The sequence below is a fragment of the Podarcis vaucheri genome (genome assembly GCF_965113315.1).
Source record: "Podarcis vaucheri genome assembly, chromosome: 2".
Lineage (NCBI taxonomy): Eukaryota > Metazoa > Chordata > Lepidosauria > Squamata > Lacertidae > Podarcis > Podarcis vaucheri.
Genome location: NC_138760.1, coordinates 33,425,188 through 33,444,485, shown reverse-complemented (window position 1 = coordinate 33,444,485; position 19,298 = coordinate 33,425,188). Strand labels below are relative to the sequence as shown.

The following is a 19,298-nucleotide window of genomic DNA, read 5'->3' as shown; positions in this document are numbered from 1 at the left end:
AAGAGTGCTTGGGGGTTAGCTACTGCTGCCATAGCTTATCTGGGTTATTAGATATCTGCCAAGAATGGTGGTCTGCAGCAAGCAGGCACCAACTAAGCCAAGCTAAGGGTTCAAACAGGAAATCAAGTTGGCACATGGGTAAGCAGGGATAAGCACTGTGAAAGCAGTGCGTCTGTGCATTGGGTTTCTCATGCTGCGGAGCCAGGGTAGACTTGGAAGCTTCTTGGGACCAGAGGGAATCCTCTTGGCCTATTGAGACATCCAATCCTTACCGATACCGGCTGTTAGTGCAAATAACAGGTCAAATCTGAACACTTTCTCATTTGGCAGGTTACCACAATGAGAAAGATGCCTGGGTCCACTTGCCAGACTTCTAGTTCAAGGCTCCACTCCACTAATTGGATGGAACACTAATTTGCATATGAGCTTCATGGTAGAAAATTCACTCACTTCCCCCAAGTGTCATCGCGTTCCAAATTGACAAGTTACCTGAATAGCTGCCAAGATGCTGTTTACATATTACTAAACTCAGTTGTTGGATGGAGCTGGAATTCTACATGCAACATTAGGTGCAGAAAAGATCTTGTTGGCAAACAGATTGCAGAAATACTCCCGCCGCCGCTCAAGGCAAAATTGCTTTCCTTTGCAACCTGAAACTTCACTCAGTAATGTCAGTCAACTGGAACTATTTGTTCCTTAAGCACCTTTTATCCACAGATTCTGCTTTTTGCCTGTGGCATGCTGTGGATGGAACTCTAATCTGGATTATAGTCTGATTTGAAAGAATTTAATAGACACCATTGTGGCCCTATCTCAACCCTCTGGGAGTCTACAAGAGAGTTGATTTGGAGACACAAAAGTATCTTAACTTGCAGAGCCTCTATGCAGCTACAGTTCCATTTCAATCTAGGATTGCCAGATTTTTATCTCCAGTAAACTTTTAATCTAATATTTTTTTATGAAGCAAATGCAAAAAATAACATCAAGAGAAGGCGGATAGGCTCACAGGAGCAAAAATAGGAAGGAGGTGTGAAATTAGCTAACATAATTTTGCAGAGCCAGTTCTGATTATTATGCTAGTTTGAAAATGTTGCTCAATTTTTTGGTTGCTTAATTGAAACTGTTTTTCTTTTTCACAGCTGCACTCTTATTATTCCACGCAGTTCTGTTATGCATAGCACATAAAGAGGAAAGGGCTATAGCCTTAGAATAACGTTGTCGGGTGTCTTTCCAACAATATACCAGCATTGCTCTTTGTGTTTATTATTTTCCAGAGTTGTTCTTTCATAAAGTACACTGCCCTTGGTTTCTGTTCTTACCATTTTTCTGCAGAGCATGAACACATGCAGCATAGAATCTTGTTGCAGCCTGTCAGGACTGCAGGTTTCTATTTCAACCTTGACCATGGGCATGCAATGTTTCATCTTGCACAGTTTACTTTCCATAAAAATATGAGGGAGAATTCCTGACTCCAAAGAGATTATAAAGGGCTGTAAACCTTTTTGCTGCAAGGCTCGGGGAGCAGCAACATGTCAAAGTGGAACAGCTTCCATCATTTAAAAGGAAACACTTTTTGGTAACGTCTTTATCCCCAGAGGAAATGCAGGGCTTTAGAGTTCATGGCAGGCTATGTACTTTTATAATCACCCTTAAAATGCTGCACAAAAAAATGTGAAGTAGAAAGGCTAGTTGCATTTGCAGTTCTCTTTGTAGTTCTACCACTTTTAGTAATTCACCTTTGCTATTTGACTGGGTGCATAAGAAGTGTCTCCTTCTCACCAGGCCTTCCTGCTGTTAGTTCCCTTCTCAGCGCTTTCTGCTCTTAAATATATATTTAATCTGCTTTTGTGGCATTTGTGGCCTGATCTAATGCCCAATAAACAGCTATTGCCCTGCAGAGTTCTTCCTTTAATAGGTACTTATTTAGAAAGCAATGGCTGCCATAACATACCTCTCCTACATGCACTAGGTAGCTGCCAGGTGTATTTTCAGCTGCAGCAGATTTATTTCTCTCCAGGGAAATGGTGTGTGTTTGTTTAAACAGCACTCACCTATCCATCCTGCCCTTCAATGTAGTATTTATGGCTGGTCAGGGACAAATATGTTTTTGCGGAAAAGAATCTCCTCCTGGACATTTATCTTAGTTAATTAGGACTTTTTAATGTGGTTAATCAGGGCTTCCCTTGAAACTGAAGGGCTAAGATCACATGCTACTTGTTCCAATGCAAAAGTTTGCTTTAGTGAGTAGACACCATCAGGAAGTTGATGAACACTTGTGTGAAATACATACCACAGTCAAAAGGAAACTCATGACCCAATTTTCATATATACCAGTATGCATATAGGTGTAAAGTAGCCCAGATTACATTTTCCAAAACAAACCATGGGTAGGCAAACTAAAGCCCAAGGGCCAGATCTGGCCCAGTTGCCTTCTAAATCCAGCCTGCAGATGGTCCGGGAATCGGCGTGTTTTTACATGAGTAGAATGTGTCCTTTTATTTAAAATGCATCTCTGGGTTATTTGTGGGGCATAGGAATTTCGTTCATTTTTATTTTTATTTTCAAAATATAGTCCGGCCCCCCCACAAGGTCTGAGGGACAGTGGACCGGCCCCCTGCTGAAAAAGTTTGCTGACCCCTGATTTAAACCATGTGAAACAGACCTAAGACATTTTGTATTAAAATTAGTATTATCCAATATAGAAATTTTAATACATAATAAGGCATAGACCCACACAAGTTCCTGAATCTCACCGTGGAGGTAATGCTGTTCTGATAATATTTATGCCTTCCTCTTTGCTAGAAGAAAAGAACCAATTAGCCGGGTGCTGCAGCTCAGAATAGGTGTCCTTGATGTCTTCATTGCCCTGGTCCTGCACAGTCATGTCCTGTGCTTATTTTAAAAACTTCAGCCCTTTTCACTACCAGAAGTTAGTTTGTTTCCAGAGGCAATTTGTTCACCCCCAGTCTTAAGCCAAAATCTGAGCCTGCACGGTAAAGCTGTCACAACCACCTTGTTACCATTATTCAGCATCAATGCTCATGTGTGGACTCCACGGGCTATATATATGGCCAGTGCACTTAAAATCTCCCAGCTGTCTTAGCTTAGGACTGTGTTTTTCTCTCCTAGGATATTCCCACGGGGGCTGACAGCTGTGTCACCAGCCTGTCCTGTGACTCGCATCGTTCGCTCATTGTAGCAGGGCTTGGTGATGGTTCGGTTCGTGTTTATGACCGGCGGATGGCTCTGAGTGAATGGTAAGAGACTTATCTAATTTTTACAACTAGCAAGTTGCATTCACTTTGCATTCACTACTACTTTTCTTGTCGTTGTTTCAATGCCTCCAAACACGCTAGAGATCTGGCTGTTCTTGGAAACCCCATCCTATTTATTATTATTATTATTATTATTATTATTATTATTATTATTATTATTACAGCATGTGTGAAAACGTAATGTGAAAAGGATATTGGGTTGAATCCAGCTAAATTATTGTGTGCGTGCAAGTGCAGTGGAACTTCTACTCCCAGGTATGCTCCAGAGAGATAGGGGAATCCCTAGAGCAAATTTGGGGATCACATGGCATGGTAGGAGAGGAAGGGGAAGTTCCATTGCACTCACTGGAGTTGTTCTGTGCATGAAGTTCAACGTGGTTGAATACAACCTATTGAATGCATCCATTTTTTTCTAGGGAGTGCAGAGTAGGGGGTGGGGAGTCCATTTCTAATGTTTGGGCAATTTCCCTTGCACCACTGCAGAACTTCTCTTTTTAAAAAAACTTTGTGATGGCATAGTAGAAATTGTGCTATATGAATCTTCTCTGGTTAGAGGCTCTTTCCCCCATCGCATCCCATCTTCTGGTTTGCAGCACCTTAAGAGGATGTCTTCCCATATTTTGTAGATTACATTAAACAAGGGGCACAATACTGAGGGTCTTAATTTCTAGAATCTTTACATTATTGTCTAAATAGAATCGTAAAGGTACCCCTGCCCATACCGGCCAGTCTTGACAGACTCTAGGGTTGTGCACTCATCTCACTCTATAGGCTGGGAGCCAGCGCTGTCCGCAGACACTTCCGGGTCACGTGGCTAGCGTGACGAAGCTGCATCTGGCGAGCCAGAGCCGCACACGGAAACGCCGTTTACCTTCCCGATAGTAAGCGGTCCCTATTTATCTACTTGCACCCGAAGGTGCTTTCGAACTGCTAGGTTGGCAGGCGCTGGGACCGAGCAACGGGAGCGCACCCCGCCGCGGGGATTCGAACCGCCAATCATGCGATCGGCAAGTCCTAGGCGCTGAGGTATTACCCACAGCGCCACCCGCGTCCCTTATAAATAAATAAATAGAATCATAGAATTGTAGAATTGGAAAGAACCACGATAGTCATCTAGTCCAACCCCCTGCAATTGTGTGAAGCACGTCTATCATTTGATGGCTCTGTGGTTAAGCACTCATGATAACTTACCTCAGTTCAAGGCTCCATGTGTCCTCTAGCACCAACATTATTCAAACCCTACCATAACCTTCTATCACCATTTGCTCAGGGATTACCTGTCGGACTCTATATTTCTCACCTACTCATTTCAAAAAAGCTATGACCTGGAAACAAATGCTATGAGGTGATGCAATTTTTATCAACTTGAGCTGCAAGAGAAATAACTTTTTACAGTTTTGTTTTGTTTTTTAAAGAAGGGGAGAAGAATATTGCATTGATTTTTCTTCTTCCTGAAATACATAAGTTGTAAAAGACAGCAGAGCTAAGTTTCTACTAAGACATTTGCTTATTATGTCCTAAAGCAAAAACATGGAGTCATTCCCCATTCCTTTTCTCCTCCCCTCTCATTTCCTCTTATGCTTTATCTGACCAATTACAGCACACACCAGAGTAGATTTTGGAACATGCCATTGTAAAATATAATGCCCGTACTCAAAATCTCTGGTTCAAAGTCTTGCAACTTACCTAACTGGGAACCTAGCCACACCAAGCAGATGGTTTCCCTTTCACATTTATGGTTCATGAGTTGGTTTCTGGCCTTTTTCCAGCTTTGTCTTACAAAGTTTCGCCTCTCTCTCTTGTAGCCGAGTGATGACCTATCGAGAGCACACAGCCTGGGTGGTGAAAGCATATTTGCAGAAACATCCTGAAGGCAACATCATGAGTGTCAGGTAAAAGAAAACGAAATGAAAAGGAACAAGGGCCTCTGAATATTTATGCGACATTTTCCTGTCAAAACAGTATTTTGCCCTCTCTTGTTTAAAAATCTGTCTCTGGTATTTAAACAGTGATGAGATTTGAGCTCTTCACTTTGGCATTTCTACTCTGCAATTAATTCCTGCTCCCAAGATGGGAGAGCGGATGAACGGGTAACCTTGTTCCTTAGAGCAAGGGTTTTCAAACTTGGTCACAGCAAACTTCAGTCAGGAAAAACAAAACAATCCTCCTCAAATTAGATACATTCTTCTGATGATGATCAACCATTTCAGGTTGCGGCCCACCAGACTGGAAGAACTGAGTGTGGGAACTGCATAATATTGTAGGAGTGGTACCTCAAAGAAAGCAAAACCCCACAAATTTAACGCTTGATGCAGTGCATTGTGAGTCATTATATGTACACAAATGGGAGTGCAAAATTTACTCTGCTTCCTTTCTTACATGGCTTAATCCTGTGAGTGAGGGCACTGTGTTCTAAGTCAGCTTCTATTGACTTTTGGGAAGAGTCACCCATAAACTTGTGGCATTATCTTCTGAATAGTCAGCCTTCACTGTAAAGTTAAGGATCCTAAATAAGATCATGCCATGCTCTGGCTGGAGTTTGTGAGCTAAGTGGAGGCAGGTCCCCAGTGGAACCCACTGCAGCCTTAGTCCCACATACACTATCACCAAAAGTTTGGAAAGAGAGTCCAGAAAGCAAGGCTCAGGTCAAACCAAGGTCAGAGAAATCCAATCTGGATCCAAATGTAATCAAGGGTCAGCATTGATAAGCAGGAGTCTAGGGGTCAAAAACTGAAGAGATTCTTAAGAAAGCAAGGCAGGCAAAGGAGTTGGGTCTGGGAGGAGGGAGCTGGCTGGCTTGTGTTGTTTCCAGTAACTAGCAGACTCCAAGTGAAGCTTGATATACAGTGGTACCTCTAGTTACGAACGTAATTCGTTCTGGAGGTCCATTCTTATCCTGAAACTGTTCTTAACTAGAGGTGTGCTTTCGCTAATGGCGCCTCTTGCTGCCACTGCACTGCCGGCACACAATTTCCATTTTCATCCTGGGGCAAAGTTCTCAATTTGAGGTAATTCTTCCAGGTTAGCGGAGTTTGTAACCTGAAGCATTTGTAACCTGAGGCGTTTGTAACTCAAGGTACCACTGTATAGCCTAGTGTCTCAGGCCATGTCCTATACCAGTTCAGGTGCTTGAGTCTGCTTTAAGAGCCTTTATTGTTGAGGAAGGTTGTTACTCAGAAATAGCCCTTTATGCAAGAGTTATGTTGCCACATTGGACTCTCAGGCATGGACTCCAATGTTGACCAGCTGCCAGGGCTTGGACCTTCTGGTGCTGGTGTTCCCAAAGAACTAGGTGATGATTCAACCTTCCTCACTTGAGTTAGCCAAGGTGGATCAGGAATCCACTCCAAGGAATCTTCTAATACATCCCTTGGAGGTAGACCTGAGGAGGCCCCTTCACAGACCTCAGGGCCCTGGCATTGTGGGGCTTTGTCTACTCACTTAGGTCATTGATCATTGGAAGGTCTAGATGGGGACCAAGGTGGGATCAGGGCCTGGTAACAATACTGGAGATAAGTATCCTAATCTTAAACAGAAATACTTATCTGATAGCTGTAAAGTAAAAGGTAGGAAGCAACTGGCTAGAGCAAGACTTGCTACTGAAACAAAATGCTTAAAAAACACCAAGGGATAGATTGTATTGCATGTTCTGGGCTTATTGCTATGCAGAATTATTTCCCCATCTAGCAATTTTCTGTGCATAAATCCATTTCTCATGCTTCATAAATATGGTGGAGGAGCACTGTGTTTATTTATTACCCCATTCAAAGGACAGCAGACTATAATTTACTACCACTAAGTCATAGTTTGTTTCCAGAGAACTTCTTCCTTGTATACAGAATTGAAAGAAAATATAATGCTGTAAGAGGTAATGCTTTTCCACCCCCAAAGAAGGGGCAGCAAATGTTATAACTTCTGTTTCTCCTGGAAGCTGGTTGAAGTAGTTCTTCTTGCCAGATGAGAATCTATTTGACTCTGAATTTATTTTGGTAGGCCCCACCTGACATTAGATAATTATCTTATCTTTCAAACAAAGGGTGCTTCTCACCAGATTCAGAAAGGGATTGGAATTTTACCTGGAACTGGGCATGTTCCACATCAATTAGATCAGCCTAGCAAGCCATATTGACTCTCAACAGCATGCAGTATGTAGTTTGATGTTTCAGCAAAAGATTATGCACTTCAGTTTTAGATTAATTCAGCTTGCATGGCCTAAAGAAGCATGATGCAATGGCCTTACTAAAGCTAAGACCTGGGTTAGTTTGTGCCTGGATATGAGAGTAGCTAGGAACCTATGTAGTATAATGCTTTGAGCATTGATTTAGTTTATAATTAAACTAATAAACTAACATGGAAGGCAGTAATCTATTGTCAGATAGCCGTTCAGCAAACAGAGTATTGGCTAGGTTGGAGTAACTGGCCTTCACAGCACTAGCCTATTTGAATCACCCTCTTGCAGAGGGTGCATATGTAAAATGTGATCATTTCTACTCATACATCAGGCACACTCCATGAATTCTGTTCAAGAGTGAGTGGCATACTTACTATAAGGCTTATACAGTGGGTGATAAACCTTTATACTGAAACACTAACACTAAGAACCCAAAGAACATCTGTAGGGAATAGGGTCGTGAATGGTGTTATTAAGAAGGCCAGCAGAAGCTTGACAAATGGTTTATGTACCAGGAAACGGAGAGATGAATTATTGCAGATAAAAGTCTAAACTCTGCTCTTCTCACAACAAAAGCAGCTCTCTGAAGGTCGGTTCTAACTTTGGGGTCTTGATTTGCATAGCATGGGCACATTACAGATGTTGGCTTGGGTTCATCTTTTTGTTACTTAAGGACACCCTTTCCTCCTTCTTGCACGTACATCTGTTCCTGAAGGACTGGAAAAAAAGATGCTTCTGTACTCTTCCCCTTTCTGTGGTTAGAACAGTTCCAGGATGTTTCTAGTAATAGTAGCCCTCTGAGGTCGTGCAAGTTTCTCATCACTAAAATAAAATGTAGCAGCAGGCACAGGTATTCCATCCAACATCTCAGCCTCAGGCACTGCTGTGGTCAGAACTCATTGAAGAAGCTGAAGGATGAATCATGGTGCTGTCTCATCCTGTTTAATCCCTTTGAGAAGTTTGTTGAGTTTCCTCGATTACTTCAGCACACAGGCAACTTCGTTAAACTCAACTGTTGGGATTCTACATTACTGATGTGCGTGCTGATTATGCTGGCACACTCAGGATCTGCTTCTAGATCTTCTCCGTGGTCCACCTTGAATCCGTCCTGATTTAGTTGTTCTTACTTCCTTTGTCCCAATGCAAAAGGCATATGCAGCACACCGTAAGGCCTAATGGCACAGTACATGCAGATGGTGTCTCAGGTTCAGTCCCTTAGCCTATTCAGTCCAAAGGATCCCAGGTAGCAACGTTTGTTAAGGCCTCTGCCTGAAGCCTTGGACAGCTGCTGCAGAAGCAATACTGTTAGGGTAGCTGGACCAATCAAGTAGGAGATACAGTGGTACCTCGCAAGACGAATGCCTCGCAAGACAAAAAACGCGCAAGACGAAAGAGTTTTCCATTTTTTGAGTCGTTCCGCAAGACGAATTTCCCTATGGGCTTGCTTCGCAAGACGAAACGTCTTGCGAGTTCTTGCGAGTTTGTTTCCTTTTTCTTAAAGCCGCTAAGCCATTAATAGCCGCTAAGCCGCTAATAGCCGCTAAGCCGCTAATAGCTGTGCTTCGCAAGACGAAAAAACTGCAAGACGAAGAGACTCGCGGAACGGATTAATTTCGTCTTGCAAGGCACCACTGTAGTGGCCTAGTTTGTGTGTAATGCTAAGGCAAACGATGGCTGAGCATGAACAAGGAAACACATGGGCTCCCAGAGAGGAGGCTATAACCACATTGCTCCTCCTTGGTCATTTTGCTGCTACACTATGCTGAGCTAAGCCATAGTATGGTTTTGTGTGTCATCCATACCCCAGGTTCATGGCTTAGCTCTCCCAGACAAACCACAAGCTATAACCAAGGTGTCTCCTATGGTTTAAACAGCTCATGATTGTCTGGGAGACCTAGACCAGGGAGGAATCAACTGACCATCATCTCATCTCTGGAAGCCCATAGGTTTGCTTGTTGATGCTCAGCCATGGTTCAGCTTAGCACTGCATGTGAATGAGAATAATATTTAGCTGGGCCAACATATGAATGAGAGTAATATTAGGAGCAGCTGGACCAATCAAGAAAGAGCAGCAGCAATCTGCTACCCAAAAAATAAATACAGTTAATATCACTAAGTGCTCTGTCTCTGTCCCCTCAGCAAGTTTAACATCTTATTAATTGCATATTTTATACCCTGAAACGAACCTTTCACGTTGTTTATTATTCCATTCATTACTTTTATATTGTTTCACTTACTTTTAATGCACACTAATGGATATAAAAGAAAATACAATAAAAGCAATTTTTATAAGATAAATAAAGGGCAGCAGGAATTAAGAACATGGAATAAATCATTTCATGATTAGATTTCACATACATTAATTTACAGTAAACCTGAAGACTTATTTTTAATCAGAATGTTTCCTTGTGTGTGTTTTTTTAGAATGTTTCCTTATGTTGAGTAATAATTTGAAGCTTTGCCTCTCTTGGATATTTTAACCCTGGTTCTGCCCTCTCTAAGTGGTGCTGTAGATGCTTCCTGAGGATCCTGCTGCATCTCTGACAGCTTAACACTAGGGAGTGACAGCTGGAGTGCTTTTCTCTGTAGTTCTTCATTTTGTAGCATTTGGTATTGACCTTTGGCTTTCTAGATCTGACTGTCTGTGAGGTATTAGTTTCTCTTCTGCACCCACAGCTTTTTTTTTTGGAATCAGATCTTAGAACATGGTCTGCACTTTCCAGCTGTGCGTATTGCAGCTGGGCTGTAAACACTCAGCCTTCAAGTGGATCTTCACCAGTCTCCATTAGCTTTCACCAGCTCCATTAGCTGGATGCATACAAGGAATCAAATATTGGTGCTTTCATCTTCAGTCTTTTTATTGCTGTGTCTTCGTTGCCGTTTTGTTTGGCAGTACAGCAGTAGAGTCTTCTCCTTGCACCAACCAGAAGTTGGTGCAACTTAAAGCCCTGCTCACTATTCTTTTTTTTTGTTTTCCTTTGCCCTTTTTTATACTGTCAGGCTCCACAGGCTGTAACCAGCCATGGGTCACACTACGAAGGCTATTAGGTCTTTAATTAAATTACAAGGTTCCAGAAACAAGAGAGATATAATGAACCCTAAATGAAGGGAAAGTTCCAAGAGAGACAGGGCATGCAGGTCAGATATTTGAAGTATCACAAGAGAGAGCGGAAGGATCTGAACTGCAGTAGGGAAGCCCCATGTTGAGTCCTCATTATGAAATGCTGCAGCTGGAGACTAAGGAAGTCATGTAGGGAAGAGCAGCATGAGATAGACTATAGGGTTACCTAATGAGATCCAGATCCCAGTTACCCAAATGCTGCTTCTTAATGGGCTCTGTTACATCCTCAGACCAGCAATTGTTGTAATGCAGGGCCTCCGACTAGATTTTTACACTTTAGTAGCCATTCTCTGTAATCAAAATTATTGAAGAAATTTTATAAACTGCATTATAAAAAGAAAAAGAAACCCTTAAGCATTGTACATAAAATAGTAAATTCTCAGTAAAATACAGTCATTTGACTGAATTAAAATAACTTCAGCTGATCAGGCTTTGGCTACAGTTTTCTCAGCAACGTTTTCTCATTTGCCTTCCTTATTCTACTAGTTTTTCATTGATTTCTCTGCTCTGAAAACTACAGACAGGGACTGTAATTCCTTCAGTTTCTTAGCAGACCTGGTTTTATCCATCTCCCTTACATTTTGCCCAAATCCTCTGCTCAAGAAACAATCTGCTCAGTGAGTGGACCCCATGTTTCGACCTTGTTTTCCTCATAGAATCATCACTTGGACACACCTTACAGCATTTAAAGGATTAGGACGGAAGGCCAGCTTCATGAGCTATGAATCCATTATATTTATGGCAAGACAGTAATCAAGCTGAAAGTTAGAAATTTCACTTCACCAATTAATGTGATCTTAACCATTCACTGATGCCACTATAAAGCATCTAGTCCAGTGTTAAAAGGTCTTCAACCTGCCAAAAATATGTCACAGGACCATTAGCCCAAAGTCAATTCTCTGACACAGGATGTTTGCATATGGTTAAAGTAACCCTGTTATCATTTACCTTGTTCCAGGGGAATACAAAGGGTCTTAAAGTCCAGAAATCAGTCAAACAGCAAAGCCAGTTAGTGGTTTTCTAGTGGTATTTAATGCCAATGAGTTGAACAGGAGGAATAATGAATTGGTTCGTGTACAGTGGTACCTCGGGTTACATACGCTTCAGGTTACGTACACTTCAGGTTACAGACTCCGCTAACCCAGAAATAGTGCTTCAGGTTAAGAACTTTGCTTTCCTGCTTGGCAGGGGGTTGGACTCGATGGCCCTTGTGGTCTCTTCCAACTCTATGATTCTACGATTCTAGGATGAGAACAGAAATTGTGCTCCGGCGGCGTGGCGGCAGCAGGAGGCCCCATTAGCTAAAGTGGTACTTCAGGTTAAGAACAATTTCAGGTTAAGTACGGACCTCCAGAACGAATTAAGTACTTAACCCGAGGTACCAGTGTACACTGATTCCTTGCGCATGAGTAACCTTATGTTTGCTTCTGCAGCATCTAGGGCTGCCTGAAACAGACTGCAGTGGGTGGCAAGTGTGCTGGTTTTCGCAAAGGGACATTGCTGGCAAATTGAGCATTGATACTAATACTCTCCTAATTATAGCCAGGTTCTGGGATAAGTAGATCTGCTCTCCTTGTTGGAGCAAACAGGTAATAGCCCCATGTTTTATCTCTTTGCAGTGTTAATGGAGATGTCCGTTTCTTTGATCCAAGGATGCCAGAATCAGTGAAGGTCCTGCAGATAGTAAAAGGACTGACAGCTCTGGACATCCACCCACAAGCCAACCTGTTTGCATGGTAAGTTCTAAATGCAGCCTGCATACTACCCTGCTCCATTGTTAAACACTTGCATTTATTTTCCTTGGCATAAACAGTGTGGCTTATTTCACGTGTTTGCAGCTGAGGTATTTCAATTCTTGTATGCTTCATTGAACCTGCAGCATATGGATTTCAATTATGGCGGGTGCTGCAGCTCACCATATTATGTGGGCTTCCCTTCCTTAAGAGCAGAAAGTGCACTATTTGCTAGGGACTTGCTGTCCAGTGTCAGCAGTTTGGTGCCTGGGGTTTTCACTCAAAACCATCTCATAGTTATATTCTCCCTGCCTGCTGTTGTGTCTCCCATCCTGCCTCCCTAAATCTCCTACTGAGCATGTGAATTTTCCATTGTGAACCTGCTAATAGCTGAGATTGTGCTGATGATTTCATGGCTTAAAGAAAATCCCATTTGCTGTTGGAAGCTTACTTGCTTCTTGCTCCACAAATGGCACAAGAGTAGAAAACCTTCATCTCTAGGACTTAACCGCCAGTTGTTTAACATCACCAATATCCTGTGTTCTCTGTTTCCCTCTGCAGTGGCTCTATGAATCAATTTACTGCAATCTACAATGGGAATGGAGAGCTGATCAACAATATCAAGTACTACGATGGATTCATGGGCCAGCGAGTGGGTGCCATCAGCTGCCTAGCCTTCCATCCACACTGGGTCAGTCTCGTTTCTAAACTGTAGAACATCGCAACTGTTACCCTAAACTTGTTCTGAATAGCTATTATATAAGAAGAGGACTTAGTGAAGCTGTTGAGAGGGGGATACACACAATATTTCCAAATTCCGGAAACTCAAATTCAGTGAGAAAATTCATTGAACTAGCTCATTTGGGGGGGGGGGGTTGGTTGGTTGGGGAGCATTTATTTATTTCAGATTACATGCAAGTTCTAGTAGGGTTCTTTTATTTGCTTAGACAAGGTTCCCAGAATCTACTATTTTCTAGTAGCTGTCAAGTTACAAGTTCACTTGGTCAAGCCATGGATCCATCTAGTCCATGATCCTGTTTCTGACCATGGCCAAACAAATGCTTCTGCTCCAGGTGATCAAAGGAAGAGATGCCTGATGAATAGTGCAAAGTAGATACGAAGTTGCAACTAGGTATGCAGTGAAGTCACATCATATGTGCATTTTACTTTCACAAATTCAACTTTACACACTTGGCTGCAGCTCCATTCCAGATCCATTAGAGCCTTTTTCTTCTGCCTGCATCTCTCTCTGCCTGCCCCACTCTTCCTCTCTTGCAATGGCCATTCGCACCTGGAGGAAGGGGGCAGCAGAGACACACACGCAGGGGAGACCTTCCCATGGGACTCTCCACACCTTGCCAGACAAGGAAAATGCATTTTTTCCCTATTTACAGTTTTTGTGTGTTTGCACAACCCTTGGAACTGTACCCTCATATATGTTGGAACTCAACTGTATTGGTGGATTTTCAATCCACTGGAAACAAACAGGGGAAATTAGTGGAGAAAGGATTTCCAGCATAACAAAAACTACTGGAAGTTGACTGTCACTGTAGAGGATGAAGCAGAGGTAGGTAAGAGCTTTTATGGCCACAACTCAATAAAACCATCCAACTTCGTAATACAAAATGCAATAATTAAAATCAATAAAAGCAACATAGATGTTGCCTAACAGAAGCAGAATAAAGCAGATTAGTGCCTTAACTGTCAATGTTTTGCTGCTTTCCGAACCTCTCTGGGCTCAGAGCAAGTGGTAAGAGCTTTGGCCCATTATATCCAGCTTGAAGCTGAGAAAAAGGGTGAAGGGGCTTGCCTCTGTACTTAGGCTTCAGAGGCAGGCAGACAACCTGGTGTGACATCACAATATTTTATGTGAACCGCCCTGAGACCTTTGGGTATAGGGTGCTATAGAAATTAAATAAATAAATAAATAAATAAATAATAACGACTCCAACCCTTTCCCTCTTGAGTGAGGAGCAGGGCTGGTGGCGAGTATAAATTCTGACTAGCTTCAAAAGCCAATCGAAACCAGCAGAACCCTGCTATGTATGCACTGATTCTATTTCCTCCTCTCCTTTCCACAGCCTCACCTGGCAGTTGGAAGCAATGACTACTACATCTCTGTGTACTCGGTGGAGAAGCGAATCAGATAACAGTGTGTGTGGCTGCTCTGTCAAGAGCAGGACATCTTCTGGCAGGTGGGACCGTGTCTCACTCATGGTGTACATAGTGAAACTATCGACTTGAATGTTTAGTGTTGGCTGCTGCTGCTGTGCAACCCCCCCGTAACTTGAACACTTTTTCCCCTCCTGATTTAGCTACTGGTGATTTTGAGTCAGACGGGAGGGGAGAGAAGCAGCCTCTTGCTTTTCTTCCGAGCCAGAACCTTCAGGAGCAGCAGAAAACGAGTATATATATTCTCACTGGGTTTCACCACCACTGCCCATGACTGTTTCTCTGGTTGCTTGGCATTATGGCTCCTACAAACTAAGAGGAGGATTCCTTCCTAGAACAGGGGTGGGTTTTCCTTTGAATCAGGAATTAATTCAGGACTCACCTAGTGTTCTACATACTCTACCTAGAACGTCTGTGGCTGCTACCTATTTTGTGCCAAGTGCTGGCCCTGGCAGTCGCATGCTAGCAGGCTGCCGGTCTTGGATAGTTCTGTGTGTATCTTACTACTCTATATGCCACCGGCCACCTTCTCTTGCATTTACTGTTCCACTGGTAAAAGACGAAAGGAAAGCCCTAAGGAAGAGAGAGTCTCTCAGTGCTGCTGAAAATACTATAGAGTTGGCTGCCACTATGGAAGGGAAAGCAGGAAACTTGCCCCCACTTCCTGGGTGTCTGTTGGGGAAATTGGAGTGACACATTTGAGAAGCTGCGTGACAGGACAGGAGACCTTCCCCTCTGATGTCCATTCAATCTATAAGTTGCTCCAGCCATCCTCGATAACTCCTTTTGCTCACAGCAGAACCCCATAAGCACAAGAAATGGCCTGCTACCTCCTCATAGAGAGCAAGGAGTTCACTTATCATTGTACCACTGCCTTAAATCCTACCCCCCCTCCTGTTCTCCTTTTGCAAGAAGTGCTATTATTCAGCTTGGTAATGGATGCAGATTTTGCAGCACACATACAGAACAGGCCTGTGCAGAGGGTCCCTCCTCCCATTCACCCCTCCCCCCCCACTTCAGGCACTTGCCCCCTAGACTGAACACGGGGGAAGCTATATGTATACCTGGCACCCTGTGATTGCATGCATGGTGTGCTGCCTGCAAGAGAACTACTGATGTTCCTGCTCTCTAGAGAATGCTGGTTCCATCTCACATGCCACCCATCTCCCATACAATAAAGACTTCGGTCTCTTCAGTGTCCAGGAGAAGAGAATCCCAGTTAAATGGCTGCCTGAATAGGGACACAAAGACAAGAAGGCCCCTTTGCATTATGTTGTGCCAGCATTGTGCAGCTATTGGCACTGACTCCAAAATCAGTTGTCTACAAAGCTGTGGAGAGGCATGGAATTCTGTCGTCTTGCCAATAATTTTGTCGCTTGTGATAGCATTAAGAATAGAGATAGCATCCAATTCATCTTGCATTGTGGATGTCAGCTTTTCCTTGCTTGCAAAATCCATCTCCTGGCTCTCACTATGAAGCCTGCTATATGTTTTTTTCCCCCTTCTTCCCCACCTTCTAGGCTGAGAGCCACCATGTAAGATACTAGGCAGAGGCCAAGGGAGGATTGCTCATATAGCTAGAAACCTATACTGAAAGCTGCCAAAATTAAATGATGGGAATAAACCCAAGAGGTGACTTGACACATTAGTTTGCTGATCCCCAGTGTCAGTTGTGCTGAGATGCCACAGCCTTGGCCCCATTGTCATGCCTGTCCCTCTGTAAGTGGCAGTGAACTCAGGGAAGGGCAGATAGTTGATGGATTTTGCTAACAAGCATCAAGCCAGAGTCTGAAATCCATGTATAACTGACTTAACCTACGCGATTAAAAGCAAATGAGAATATGATGATGACGATTATTTTTTGTAATGTATATCCTATATATTTTGTTTCAAGAACAAGATCCCTTGTGCTTCCCCCCTCAGTTTGCACAGCCCGGACTATGGTTGTGGTGGTCTTTTTCTGTTTTAATCTGTCAGCTTCCATCCAAATTGGGGTGGGGGGGGGAGGGAGCTGTGTTTTTTCACAGGTCTGATGTGGAGATCCAATCATGAAGTTTAACCAAGGCTCCAGAAAGTAATCTACCTATATAGTTCACTTATCTCTTTATTTATTTTCCAAAAGCAAAATTTAAAGGAAAAAAGTATATATACATTTAATAATAAACCACCACAAGATTGTACTGTGAGAGTAAAACAATTAATGAAATAAATGGTTAATAAAATGTAAATGCCGTAACAGCCTCTGGTCAATGGGATCTGACTGTTATCAGACGGAGGTAGAGGGGAAACTTTGGAGAACAGATGTCAAGGAAAATGTGGTGGACAGGTGGGTGAGTGAAGGGGTCGGGGGTGTTGCAGAACAACAAAGCAATTCCCTGAGGGAGTGCCTAGCTGCTCCTCCTGACAAAGAAGAAAAGAAGATAATAATTGCTGTTCTGACAACGCACAGACAATGCACTCCTGGCTTGTCTTCATCTCTGGATAGCTGCACCTGCTCTTGGCAATCCTCATCTTTCAAAAGGGTGGATAGAGGAGGTAAGTAAATGCCTTGCAGTCTGGAGAAAGTACCTAGCTACTGCCTCCAAAACAACAACATCTCACAGGTGAGTGTGTTTGGAATTGCAGCCTTAAGTCCAGAAAAGGGAAACAGTAATTCTCCCACAATTCCTTGTATGATAAGTGACTTAACTATGTGGCAAGAACTCCCCCCCCCCCGCTTTTATAGGATTATAATTGTTCTTCTTAGGGGTACAAAATTATTTCACGCCATTTTCTTATTGAGACAATTTAAGAATGCTGTACCAGGAGAGAGAGAGAAGGGGGGAGATTGCTGCATAAACAGTCAAACAGATGAGTTGCTACTTATCTAGATGAGTAGAGTCTTACTGAATGCTTTCTAATGTCATACCCATCCCAGGGAAAATGGCAAAAGAGCTGATCTTTTAATGAAATTTGATATAATGATATGTATGTTGACCTGGTCCTGAATGTGGCTCAGTCTGTTCCGATTTTCTCCCTAAGCCCCAACCTTAGAAACAACTAAGGAAACAGGGAGACTGTTGTAAAATATAGTGAAGCTGTGTGCATCTTATTAGCTATCTGCACCAGGCAGGAGGGAACCATGACAAAGAATGCTGTGTAGCAGGAAAACACAGAATGCTGAGCCGTATCACACTAAAATAGTAGCAGTACCTGAAGACATCTCCTCTGAAATAGCTTTTTGCTTGTCGTGCTGGACAGCAGCCATTTAATCGAAGATGGCCCTGAGACATGACATGATTCAAAAGAATACCTTCAAACCTTCAGCATATTTTCCGAGTGAAGCGCTGTGCTCAAAAAGTCCTTGGGGACCCGTGCTGTAGGTTGAGCAGAGAGCCACAGCCATGAAAGGAGAAATTTTATTCTTTTGTAATGTGAAAGGCATGTTTTCATTCTATGAAAAATGTGAGAGCTGGTTTACTGTAGCAGCTAAGTGCATCAACTACAATAAGCCAGGAAGTCCTCAGTTCAAAGCTCATGTCAAACATAAACTTGCTAGGTAGACTGAAGCAAACCACTGCCTCATAACATCAGTCCTCTATCTGCAAAGGGATCATGAGAATGGCCAACCTCACAGCATTATTGTTCTAAGTTATTACTGATGACATATGTGAAGTGCTTTGAAACCTTTAAAAGCATCATACGCATTTAATTTTAGCTCACTTATATAGAGCTTGACCTCCCCTAACACAGAAAAGTATCTGTAACTTAAATGTTCGTGAGGAACCCCAAGACCTGGCTTTTTGTTTTTCTGAAGGATGCATACAACAAGGAAAACGAAATGTATGCTTTGTTCCTTACATTTATATTCTACTGCCCTCAAACTGAAGATGGTGTGCATTGTTCTCTCTCTCCCACTCCTAATCCAACACTCTAAGCACTCTAAATATTAGAAATTGGAATACTATTGGTAAAGAGCAGGGGTGACATAGCAGACTTAGCTCTGATTTGGCAGTGCGTCACTCCACAGATTTTTTTCTTTTTTTAACACACTCTTGTATGTGCCTCACCCAACAAGAGTAACCAGTCCCAATATGGGGTGGCAACCCACCAACAAGGGAAGACAGCTTCCATCATGGGCTGAGTGAGAACCAGATGCTCAGCCCCACTTCCTTGCTTCAGATTGTTTTGATGGGAGTTGCTACCTGATATGACATCAGGGAAGGACAATGACAGGAAATGCCTGAATAACCCTGGTTCTGAATGGACACTATATAATTTATGCTCTTGTACTAGGTTTGTGTAAGATCTTATTCTGAGAATATTTTGCAAGTCATTTTCAACAGCCTGCAGGACTATAAAGCAAGGATTTAAGTATTCCTAAATATGAAAGCTAAAGTTCTATGGTTTCAGCAACACTGCAGCATAGTTATACAGGGACCGCCCACCACAATAACTATCAGGCTGCCTTCTTTTATACACTCTTGTTCTCAAAATGGGCTTTTCACAGTCCATACAAGATGAATGGGCTACCTAAATCGTTTCTAGAGTTGTCATTGGTCTGGCAAAACATTTGTGCACATTTCATGCAAATAGTATTAAGTGTGGTTGTAGGAGAATGGAAAGTCTTGAGCATACATTGTTGGCATCCTTGAAATACAGTCACAGTAAAGGACAAAAGAATAATGTGTCTTCCTTGCTTGTCTGAAGCTGTTTAAGATTAATTGACATGGTGCTTAGCTATGTCTTAGTGGAAGTTGTTACCATGGGAACCTTTACTGAATTACTGATTATTCTAAACAAGCCTACCAGCAATTACATCTGTTGAGTCCAGCATTTTGTTCAAG

General features: G+C 42.6%; 1 protein-coding gene and 1 long non-coding RNA gene across 3 annotated transcripts in view; one reads left to right on the top strand and one right to left on the bottom strand.

The window, feature by feature from the left end:
- The window catches only part of RPTOR (regulatory associated protein of MTOR complex 1), a 327,700-nt gene extending 310,990 nt beyond the window's left edge, over positions 1-16,710 (top strand). For both annotated transcript variants that reach the window (XM_082212377.1, XM_082212376.1), the window contains 5 exons: positions 3,130-3,257; positions 5,081-5,167; positions 12,187-12,303; positions 12,862-12,991; positions 14,382-16,710. In XM_082212377.1, the coding sequence (XP_082068503.1) occupies positions 3,130-3,257; positions 5,081-5,167; positions 12,187-12,303; positions 12,862-12,991; positions 14,382-14,450 (531 nt within the window). In that variant the 3' untranslated portion in view covers positions 14,451-16,710. The remainder of the gene's footprint in view (positions 1-3,129; positions 3,258-5,080; positions 5,168-12,186; positions 12,304-12,861; positions 12,992-14,381) is intronic.
- Positions 4,962-19,298, bottom strand: part of LOC309526708 — a 36,919-nt gene continuing 22,582 nt past the window's right edge. The window contains exon 3 of the long non-coding RNA XR_014216866.1: positions 4,962-5,092. This is a non-coding gene — a long non-coding RNA (uncharacterized lncRNA). The remainder of the gene's footprint in view (positions 5,093-19,298) is intronic.